The following is a 12,514-nucleotide window of genomic DNA, read 5'->3' as shown; positions in this document are numbered from 1 at the left end:
TATTTGAAAGTTCGATAAACACTTCAGCAAATCGAAGGAAATTAAGAAAGAAGCTGTTGTCTTTAGACAACGAATTCAAAGTGCGAATCAGGAAAGGGCGCATTCATCAAATATGTAACTGTTTTCATTTTGATCTGACAGAGGAGGAGCCAAACGATTCTTTGGGATGAAAGCAATCGGTCAAATGTATTTGATGACGTTAAGCCGCTACCTGTATGGAATTTACTGCTAATCTACTTATAACATTTATTTACTATTAGCCTGCATGTACACAATCCGCATGAAATAAGTTTATTATAAAGCACTTGTGGTACATGAATCTTAATAAAGTAACCTGCTTATTATTTGGATCTTGTAAATTAATGCTCTTATTATGTTTTGACGTAATAGGTTGGTTTTAATACCGTTAAGTTAATGATAATATACAATATGAATTACATAATGAATTTTAGCTTAGTTGAGATCTTGTTTGTAAATATTCACATAGTTTTTACTAACAAGGATGAACTTTGCGGTCACGCATGTTATACACTTTTTATACATTAAATCGTATTATTAATAAAAACATATTTAGACGGTTGACATGTTTTTACTGTGTTTGTCCTCCAAGCATAAATTGCAACAATATATTCTCTGAATATTGCTAGGGTTGTAAATGCCGTTCATAAGGTAATAAAAAAAGCTGAAAATTGTGCGATGAAATATGTAGCACTTTTCCAAAGTAAACCAGAGAATAATAAAACGTCAACAAACATCTTGAGGTATTTCCATATCCATATGTTTAACTACGGACAAAAAATCAGTTTCAATGCACGAAGTACTAATAGTGTTGTTAGCCTTAGGGTCAAATTGGCGCTACGTTGGTATCCTAGACCGAGTCTATAACCAGCTGTAGCATGACGTTGTATGAGGTATGTATCCTAAGTGGAGTGGCTGCTGAGTGCTACTACCTAAGCAAATAATCCATAAAGGTATGCAATTTTCTGCTACCTTATCACTGTATACACAGAACAGTGAGTCATTTTGTTTTTGGATGGCACATGTTGACTTAAACCACTGTTAGTTTGCCCCTCCGTATTTTATAACGATATTGAGAGGCACGCAACATTGTTTGAATATTTGTTCAACTTTGCGAATCTGAAGATCAGATGTTGTAAAGGTATAGAAGTAGAGAATATGTGGTAGCTATCATTCCGGAACTCTTACTAAAGTTCATATTCTTTTTTTAACATCGCAATGGCATAATTTAATGACGATATCACTATTTTGAGGCCTTTGAAGGAAGCGCAACAAACAGTACAAATACTAAGGAATTTAATTGGGCACATTTTACTATCTTTTATTGGAGATTAATCGTCGTTCTAATTTATGAGATTTTTGGAAGTAAAGATGGATACCTTTGACTTAAATGGGTGATTTAAAGAAAAGTTTAAAGGGTAGTTTCAATGTGGACAGTGTATTCAGGTGAGGGATATATTATTATGTGAGAGCGCCCTCTCATGTAACCAGGGTGAGATGCATTACAGTTTTCTAAACTGAATGGTTCTATAAGTAGTAAATTGTGGACTATTGTTATCATTGACGTGAAGTCATAACTTCGTTTATACTTACTTTTGAAGTCGCACTCATGTCTACACTGATTTAATATCCTCTTGCTTCTTAAAAGCATATATCTTATCATAAGTATTGTTTCACATGCTCTTATGCATGTTATCTTAAAGGGATAGTATGTTTATAGTTGAAAATATTAACCGACTTATATTCCCTGCAATAATTACACCATGCATTTTGCAAGTCGTGTTTAACGCTTTCGGAGGTTTAATATTAAAGAGATATAGTACATCAACACTGAGAGCGGTGTATGTTTGGTAGTCGAAGCAGTATATAGTCAATATTGTTTTGTTTGGTGAGAAGTTGTTGCTATTGTTAGACATGCCAATGACGTATTGGTCGCTAATACTTGTACTTGTGATATTGTTCTGTTTTGAAATAAAAACACTGCGAATTAAAATGTTAAAATATCATAATAATGCCCATTGGATGTTTCCATTTCAAATTGGATTTAGATGACAAAATTGCTCATACGATGTGTTTATATTGAATGGTTATATTAGTTTTTGTTACAATTGTCTATATTCTCTTCGTTACAGGCGGGCATACAATCCGGTGTATAGTCATAGCCACTGCCCTCTTGGTTATGATGGTTTTATTGATCTTGATCTCTGTTTGCAGTTGCATGTTAAAATAAATGGCGCCGCCGAACACAAGTGGTAAGGCATAAAATATTGCTTCTTGATGAATATTACCTTATCGTGAACCTGCTTGAGATATTTTTTATGTAATATGCCTCCTCTTAATGGGCAGCACATAACGTGAAACAATACTAGAAATGGATGTTAAGTCAACATGGAATCAAAAACGTCCATAGTTTCGAGAGAAATAACCAAGTTCACTCGAAGATTACCAAGTATTATAATTGCAATTTTCAATTATGCATGATTTATTCTACAATTTTTATTCCAATACATACGATCGTAATAGGCCAACTCCTCCTGTTCGAAAACATTTTCCAAAACAAGTTCAGTGATTGTTATGATCTTTAAGATGGTTGGTGTTTCTAAAGAAACGTATTAACTGAAAAAAAAGGATCGTGAACATGCGTGAATTTTAGAAGACCATTCAATAATTGATGTTGAACTATGTTTTAGTCTTATGTATGTATTGAATGATTTGATGATATATTGAAACATGTTGTATATGAATTCCTTTTATGAAATAGAAAGGCAAGCTATTTACTTCCATATAACGATTAAATGGCTTTGACAGCTTTATGAAAACGAAAATATGGACGCCCTGTTGATGTTGCTGATTCAATAGGTATTGCTAAAACGTGTTTTTATCATTAAAAGCAATTATTCGTGTAAATTCACATATTTTTGTATTACATAACTACACAATATTATGTTTTACCGGTGTAACTGTTTCAATATGGATTAGATGTTAAAACACGCATTCCATTGTCATATATATGACTGATCTGAGAACTATGATTTAAACACTTTTAATGCAAATATCCCGATATAATGTCAATTTGAAATAGATCAGTATATTTGAATACAACGTTACTACTAGAAAGGCTGACCTGGTGTTATTTATGGAGGGAACATTATTTATTTGAGGACATTTGAGCAATGATTCCTGTGAATACACCGACTAGGTTAAAGGACGTATTTACCTTACAACGTGAATTCAAGGAGGTGGTACCGTTTGTTTTACTTAGGCTTCTTATTTATTTCAATCACTTAAAGTTCGCAAATTAACTCTACATTCATTTTCATTCAAAGAGAGGAAGAGTCATTTCCGTGCGTTTAAATAATATTTATTTAAACAGAGATGTTATGTTTCTTCAATTTCTGCATAGTGTAATATTATGAGAGAAAAAAATTACCTATATGATGCAAAAAAGATATTTCGCCCAATAAAGTTGTTCAAACATACATTTGCTCCTAAAATTAAGCCCTCCCTAATGTGGATCGACATGGTCCTAACAATATTTGGCCCCAAAAACTTAGGCCTAAATAATGTGTCCAAAATGACAAATTCAAACAACGTTTTATTTTTCATGCCAAATACTTTATATTTCAACAGAAAACTGTAGGCAGTATCCCTAAGGTTATTGAATTCCTCTTCAAATTTCTACTCTCTTTCAAAGTTCTACTTACAAGATGAATATTAAAGTTTGTAAGTAACCTAATCCTCCATTTTTCCTTCACGATTTGAAAACAGCTTTTAGTAACTAAGAAGGTTTTTATTTTCGTTTAGGGCTTTTTCAAAGGGGCTCATTGCTTATTGGTTTCCTGTTTAGAATTTCGTTTTCCTAATGTTTTGCTTTTCAACGGTTTGAACGTATCGTCCTGTTACCGACGCTACAGGCGGCCCTGGTACCTAAGTTACAGTCCGTCATGGTACCGACGCTACAGGCTCATAGAGTAAGAATGTACTTTAACCAAACCGAAAGTATCAGCTGGTAAACATAGACTTTGATCGATGGTGAATATCAATCAGCGAGATGTGACAGCCAAAAGCAAACACCTTAGACTGAAAGTTCAAAGTACCACAATAAACCAACACTTTATTTTTGATACATATTGTAGGCCTAAATAATAGTTGTGAAGAAGGTATGCTATATTGCATTATCATTGTAACTATATAGGTAATACTTGCTGGAACGTTGTAACTACATTTAGTGCTGTAAGAACTTCTTTTTCAAGGTCATCGTTCTCAAGTACGGATCGCCTAAATTCGTAGCGATAATTCTACTAAAATGGCAGACATAGTAATATTATTATTGCTTCTACTTACTCTTGGTCATTCAGCATCTTTTACGTCAGGTAAGTGTCAGTTTTTTTTCCAACTACGATTTTGTAGTCAGTTTGAGACAACATAAGAAAAAAAACTGAGGTAGGGGAAGAGATCAATCACCACTCACTGATGAAATTAATTATATGTTATAGAGTACATTTGTGAGTTTTAGATATCCTTGTGGAAACCACAACCATACAACTGAGTGAAATAATGCCCGGGAAAACCGCCAAGTTTCTAACAGTATGTTATATAATATGTCTCAAATATGTCAGGATAATATTACTTCAAATTTCCTTGTGTATTGCTTCTTTTATTTTGGCCTTTCAATTCAGGATCGACGATCATTATAAGCTAAAAGCATTCAGTGCTTGATCTTTGCTAAACTACGTGTAGATGCCACTGTTCTCAAGCTGTTCGACGGAAGTGAAAATAACTAATTCGACATTAATTTTAACAATTCTCCTTGTTTTTCACACAGGAAATCAGTATGGTTGTACGTCCCCGCAGTATTTAGAGAGAGGTTTAGAAGACCAGGTTATAGACTGTACTCTTCCTGATGAGTACTATGGTATATATTGGTATGACAAAAGTGACACAGCAACTAATGAAGCAATTGTATCTTATCAAGGTGGTAATCGAGATGGTCTTGGTTATCGATCGGGAAAAGTTAACATCACTAGTGATGGATTACTACAGATCAAGCTGGTAACAGTTGAGCATGAACACGAATATGAAGTATTGGTTATCAACAAAGATCAAAACGAAAGCGAAAAATTCATTGTATCTGTTATTGTTTATGGTAAGTATTGATATATAGTATACTGCTAGCTAAGTACATATCAAATATGGCTGTTATTCACATGTTTTACGTTTTTAAGACGACAATATCTCCATTTTCCGTGTCTATTCTGTTTGAGGTCAATAAAGTTTACAAGTCATTATTTCCAACAAAGTATGCATTAATATTAATACTTTGTTCATGCCATATTCCTGACTGTGTAATTAATAAGTTATATTTGTGTTATTTATCAATATCAGCTTGAGTATATTGTATTATACTTACGTCACCTTAACAGTTATTAGCTTATGATATCCTTAAAGTGTTTTCCACTCTACCAATAGTGAAACCTTTACAAGAAGATCCCAATATTGACGTGTGCCACGGCAAACCGAACTGTTTAGCTTCTGTAAGCAAGGACACGTCGATATCATGTTCTGTGGAAGGTGCAAGACCAGTGAGTACTGTACAATGGTTTGAAAAGACTCAGTTTGACGAGACTCTGTTGAAGTCATCATATTCTGACACTTCAGTAAACTTCACTTTCTCTAGTTTTGCTCTAACGAGTGTGACGTTTTCTGGCAACAACTTCTTTAAAATGTTGATATGTAAATCATTCAATCAAGCGCCTTCTATTGTTAATGGAACAGCCACAGTACTATTGGAAATATCTCAGCCGCAGTACTCTTTGGTCTTCAATAACACTGAAAGTGGTCATGAAAATACGCAGATTGCCTTAGAATGTACCAATTCAGAACAATCGGTTCTCTTGTGGAAAAGGAAGAGGGATATGGAATATGAAACAATAGCTTACAGAATGAATAACTTGTCAATCGTAACTATGGAAGACTATACACTCTCCTCTAGTGGTTCTTTAGTAATTGCTACACTTAAAGTACATCACGGAGGTGAATACGCGTGCTTCTATGGACCCTTTGAACATTACAACTACAATGGAGTGACATTAAATGTTGATGGTAAGTACCGCAACAAGCTATAAGTTGACTAAACTGAATGTAGTCGTCGGTAAGTTTAAAACACTTTAAGACGTCCTCTCCCATCGCATTGCAATGTCTGATCACACGAATATGCCACTCACACTACGAGAATTCACTTTGAAGCAAATCATGTCATGTTGAAAGAGACACCGATCCACATGTTGATCAAGCAAAACACCTTCACATCCTGTTAATAGAGATCCTGATGAAAAGTTGGTCACATCACCGAACGTTTTGAAATGTAATCTGATTTCTTTATAGTGAAGTCATCGTGGTAGTATTTAAAGTATTTAACTGAACCAACAAGAAGAGCTTAGATTTTCAAATAATTAATTTGAACACGAACATGTATGAAAATATATAAAGAAATCAGAATCATGGTCCCTGATCTGAAATGTACAAATGCAACATAATAAACCATCAAATCGACAATGGTAATAAAAAAGACAGATTATAAGAACTGATTTAAAAGAGGTTAAAAAACTTTTCTATAATATGTTACAGCTTAATGTTTGTTATCATGTGATTTATTAACAGTGCCGCCTCATGAAGGAAAAGACTCATCAACAGTTAAAATGTGGATAATAATATGCATAGTTATTTTTAGCGGGATGCTGATTTTGTCACTCGTCTTCTATATTAGGCGTAAGTATATGTAAAGTAAAGTATGTATAGTAACTGCTCATTTCTACAATTTATATAAATTTCAGTCCCTCGACAAGCTTACTCCTACTTATTCACATTAATTGCCGACAGTAAAAGATGTAACAGCATTTTTAAATCAAATTTGTTTCTTGCATTATTTAAAAGACCTTTCAAATGACTTATTAAAGCAAGCTTGTCACTTCAATAAATCAGCAATGTTCCGGTACTTCATCTCTGCAGTGTTACAATCACGTTTTTCTTTTACTTTACTTCCTTGCCCTGCCCTGCCTTTACTTCCCTGCCCTGAGTACAATTAAAAATGCATTTAATTTTCCAATGTTAGATCGAAGACAAAAAACAAAAGGTTACAGCGATAAACTACAGGTAAGACATATCACGTTAGATATTTTGTAATGATTCTGTTTGCTATAGGACACAAATATTTTTTTTATATTTTAATTAATAATTTTGTTATGATCATAATATGTCAGGCAATAGTAAAGTTGTTTATTTTTTCTACTTTGTTTTCTCTTTAGAGAACTAGAAACATGGAAGAAGGTTTGTAAACTAAACCGGTTCTTTATTTGTAAATAATGTCTTCAGTACAATAATACAAATCTTTAAATAGTGTCGTTTCGAGAATAAATGTCGTCGTTTATACCATAATGATATCGTCATGATCTTCCATAGGACATTATGCATGTGAAGGTAACAACGTATTAATAAATTTCTGTGTATTTATTTATCTAAAGGTGTTCATTAATGTTACTGGTTTGGGCTTTCTTTTCAAGCATTTACAAATATCTACTTACCATGACTAAATTGGTGTGGCGTTGTTCCTTTCTTTACTTCTTACTTTGTTATAACGATAGTAATTAAGTTATCACATTAAAACGAAATGCTGAATATGACAGCATGTGATGTTTTTTTTTTTTGTTATTTATTTGTTTCTGACTTAAATAGCGGAGAACATTTTCAACAATGCAAAAGAAACGTGGAATAAAGGTGGAGCGGTAAGGATTACCATTTTCCAAAATATTTTAACAGCTTTTACGTTCAATGTTACTCAAGTAGCATCTTCTACACGAGTGGTTAGGAATGAAGTGATACACGCACGTATAAATCAACTATCTGAAACAGTGCCTCTCTTGAGAGACAGGGACATTCTATATTTGATTTAGATCGTGGTTCAAAAATAGAAAAAGAAACTATCGTCTGTACATGAAATGATCTTATTTTTAGTTACTGAGAGAGGTTGGTATCATATGTGATCACTCTGTAGCGAATATTTGACCTGGTTAAACTAATGACGGTTTTAATATTACTTTTGCCTTTAGCTTGCAATGACAGACGAAGTCTCACAATCTACCGTGAATCTGGACATTGGAAGTAAGAACGTTCTTTTCCTTAATAAGAGTTCCCTTTTCAAAAGAGTTGTTTTGGTGTAATGTAGTTGACAATTAGAGTATCTTAAGGTAGGAGTACCCACCTGCCACTTCCTAGCAACATGATCCTTCCGGATTGTCTTATTGATAATAGTAAATATAAACACATACCACTAATAACATAATTAGTACGGAATTACTTTCATAACAAACCAATGAAAAATAATACACAAGGATATGTTATTTATTTAATTTAAACAATGATTATTCATTAACTCTCATACCTTCAAATTTGAAATGTTAATAACCTATAAAACATAATCCACGGCAGAGAAAAAAGTTTATTTAGAAGTCATTTGCCCCGCTGTCATATTTGTGGAACTCTGTAATGTTCACCTCCAGTTTCTTTAATATAGTGCACTGTACAACTTGTTTCCGTAATGCGTGCCGGTTGTATTGCTGTACATATGTTATGTAGTGCGGTCAATGATAAAAAAAAATTAAAAAAAACATTTAATTGTTCAGTAGAATGAACTCGGTAGAAAAACATCTTCTTCTCTGAATTGTTCTCTTTTTGCTTGCAAAATGAGGAGATTTAATGAGGAATACACAATTTTATAGAGTTCAGTTGGAGAGAGGTGTTGTATTACTATTTATTTGCATATACAAGCTTCATTTTCTTTCGGTGCATTGTGCATTTTTCCAAGGATGTATGCATGAGAGTGTGAATGGGAATTGTTAAGCGTAGGAAGAACTCAAATAACTCTCTGGAAGAAATAAAAACGATTACGATCTTGAAATGGTTGGATATGACTCATTTGGTTTAACCTGAATTTAGAAACTAATTAGAAAACCTTGACCTACCCAAAAGAAAATCGATAAAAAGGCAAAGAAAAAACAAAACCAGGTCAGTGTCAATCACACACCGAGTTCGAGTTTTCGACGTCATCTCTCCGATCATTTCCTAACATCCATAATAGCTCTGACGTGACATCATATGTGTTCACCTACACTAGGTAATTGACATATGTAAAAGAGGTCAACCTTCCTGAAACCTACGAGATTGTTATTGTAGTTATCAGAGAGAACATGGATTATATCAATATTTATATAACAAAAGTGTTGACTTACGTGTACAGCGTGCAGTGATCAGCAAGGTGTGTAGAAAACATTAACAAAAAGTAGTAGCTATATGGTAATTAATTATTGTCGATAGGTTTGGATAGTTTCGACAGTTCATGCAACTATAACATAGGTCGTCTGTATTTTACCTATGCACAAGGAATATGACAAGCACTGAACATACAACCAGTGAATTGTCACGATGCATAACATGATAATGTTAAACGTTATGTATGTTACCTTATGAATAATTCAACACTTATATGCAATAACTGATTATTGTTGTGATATAAATTGAGAACAAACTGATGCAGAATCATATAACATTATACCGGTGCTGTGACCGAGTAGATTTTAAGCAATGATGCTTAGTATTTGGGAGGTTACGGTTCGATACCCGACTGGGTCATAGTAAGGTGGATTTTTCATCCAAGAGCAATACACGGTTTTCCCATTTAAAATTACTATCTTAATGGTAACGAATCAAGAGATAACACCTCATAAGTATTTTGTTTTATTCTAACAGCTGACCCACCACATGAGACAAATGAAATCGTGAGTACATCTTCATAAAATATACCAGTCGAATGTAACTTTAAGAAATAATTTCTTCCCATTATGTTAGGATGATAACATTTTTTATTGACTATAAAAAAGTAATGACTATCTATCAGGTAACTCAGATAACTGGAACACATGTAACATTAATCATTAATGTAAACACTTTATTACTTATAGCATACCATGTCAACTTTTGGTAAAACGACCACTGATGGTGAGAAGGCGTCCTCTTCAGGTATATATAACTATTTTTCATATTCGAATTATTGGCAGCGATATTATTCGAACCACAGCATACAGCAACACATAGTGGATGTATCTCGTTTTGAGAACAATAAAAAAAAATGTCTCATCCAATAAGTTATATTTCAAACTAGGTACGTCTGGAATGGTATGTTGTAATGATCAAGTAATAATGATCCCTTTACACAATCCAGAAATATTCATTGTGTACAAGTTGTGGTAGATAATACTTGAACACTAATAAGTAAATGTACGTTGAAAATCCATGTTAACAAGAAATAACACTGGGTTCCGAAAATGTAACCATTGCGAAAGTTTAACACTGCGATATTTAGTAAGCATACCGTATGAATCATGAGAACAAACAAAGACTATTTTATATAACTAAACGTCGTTTGAAACTTTTTTTCTCACTTCAATTGTTTATAACGAGGCAACTATAAATCTTTAATTATCAGGCAGAAAACCTGGCACATTTAGTCTGATGTAATTTCTGTCAGACTTAGTAATCATGATATATAATATTGAGAGTATTTCCATGGTTGAATTTTAATATTAGATTTTGCAACAACAGGCATCCTGGATGAAGAAACGAAAGACGGGTTTGAGGAAACCAGTTCCATAACAAACGGAGAACAATATCCATTTGAAGCGAGTAATGAAGCTGGCTTCCAAGATGTTAGACCAAATGATATTGCAGATGAAATAAAAGACATCGATCAGCCACACGATGTACTTACATTAGGGTCAGATATTATGATTCTGATGGATAACGCGATCAAGTCTTATACTTGGGAGGGCAAATTAGTCAAAAAGTACCAGAAAGAGGGCTTCAAACCCTTTGCAGGAGCTGCGTATGAAGGGAAGCTTTATGTTACTGATAAAGAGAGTAAATGTATTGTAACATTTGACAACAATTTAAACCGATTGAACGAATTTGGCAACGATCATCTTGCAGAGCCGGGTGGCATAACTGTTTGTGCAGGAAAGGGCTTCTTGTTAGTTCTTAATGGTAGAAATGTGGAAAATGCTGGAATATCAGTATTTAAACTGGACGGGACATATGTAAAGGATTTTGGTTCCAGGGAATTATCCGATCCATGGTACATTAAATGCAATTATCGAAACGAGCTGCTCGTTTCGGATAATGGTAACAAGAAAATGAAAACATTTGACATCGATACCGAGAAATTGGTTGATAGCTTTAGTACTAACCTTGATGGAACACCTATGCACTGTAGGGGTATATCTGTTGACCAAGAAAACAACATATATGTGGCTCTACGGGCACCAGGATATCGCTCTCAAATGGAATGTATTATAAAGTATAATGCACAAGGTTTTCAATTACAGAAATATCTAGAAAGTCCTCCTCCGAACCAGACTTTCAAAAACTTTTGGAAATCAATGCCACTCGGACATCACATTGATAGCATTGCTGAAGATGTTTTGTCGGTTGGTCGAAAAAGTGAAGGATTAAGCTTTGCCAGAGGACTGCATTTCATAGAACGCTGGGATGAGCAGTATCTGATGATTGTGGATGCAGGAAACAAACGCGTTTCGATTCTTGAAATCACATCTCGTAACAAGATGGACTTTTAAAAAAAGATGAACTTCAAAAAATGCTTAACTCAGCTATATATATATATATATATATATATATATATATATATATATATATATATATATATACTCAGCTATATATATATATATATATATGTGTATATATATATATATATGTATATATATATATATATGTATATATATATATATATATATATATATATATATATATATATATATTTGTTGCAAAGTTGGAAAATCAGGAACAGTAAAACAATAGGATTCGAACACGGGCCTTCCCGCTTTGTGTGCGGACATCTTAATCAACAAGGGAATAGACGCTTTTTGTATATATATAGTCTCGCTGGCTAAGTAATTTAATGAAATAGTCGTTACATTGCCAAAATTAAATAAAATGTTACAGGAAATATTACTTCTTGCACGATATATTTCTTGTTTGTCAAGTTTAGAAATGTTGATTTTGATAAAGGTGTTAATTTTTCTCTTATTCTTATTCACTTTGTTTTTCTCAGTACGAAGTGTTTTTAAGTTCCTTGTGTCACTAAAAAGTTTATTCATTTTGTCAACAAACCAAACATTTGTAACCGATGGATATGATTGTTTATTGTGATACAAAGATATGTACTTAACTCATTATCGCCATAAATGAAAACAGATGTTACCTAAGTTCGAACTCCATAACATTGAGATCAGTCATCCGAGACGAAACGTATCATTTTTTTTAATTCAATTCTTTTGTTAACTTCTCTTTATATTTCAGAACTAAATATACACTAAAAGGTTTAACATGTATTGTATATTACACTCCAATGAAACCAACAAGAATTGTTACT

General features: G+C 33.3%; 2 protein-coding genes across 3 annotated transcripts in view; one reads left to right on the top strand and one right to left on the bottom strand.

The window, feature by feature from the left end:
• LOC139982377 (tyrosine-protein kinase CSK-like) overlaps window positions 1-12,514 on the bottom strand; it is a 244,925-nt gene that overhangs the window by 144,293 nt on the left and 88,118 nt on the right. The gene's annotated exons all lie outside the window — the stretch shown is intronic.
• On the top strand, window positions 4,195-11,783 carry LOC139983386 (uncharacterized). Of its 2 annotated transcripts, none has more exons than XM_071996910.1 (11): window positions 4,195-4,391; window positions 4,844-5,164; window positions 5,488-6,120; window positions 6,679-6,786; window positions 7,130-7,170; window positions 7,323-7,344; window positions 7,750-7,799; window positions 8,124-8,175; window positions 9,820-9,848; window positions 10,032-10,089; window positions 10,672-11,783. In XM_071996910.1, the coding sequence occupies exons 1-11, from the start codon at window positions 4,325-4,327 to the stop codon at window positions 11,697-11,699; spliced, it is 2,409 nt and encodes an 802-aa protein (XP_071853011.1). In that variant the 5' UTR covers window positions 4,195-4,324; the 3' UTR covers window positions 11,700-11,783. The 2 variants fall into 2 exon arrangements, with proteins under 2 accessions (XP_071853011.1, XP_071853009.1); XM_071996908.1 differs by having other exon boundaries at window positions 4,196-4,391; window positions 10,657-11,783.

This window comes from Apostichopus japonicus, chromosome 16 (assembly GCF_037975245.1).
Source record: "Apostichopus japonicus isolate 1M-3 chromosome 16, ASM3797524v1, whole genome shotgun sequence".
NCBI classification, from domain to species: Eukaryota; Metazoa; Echinodermata; class Holothuroidea; order Aspidochirotida; family Stichopodidae; genus Apostichopus; species Apostichopus japonicus.
This window is presented reverse-complemented; position numbering and strand designations above follow the sequence as displayed.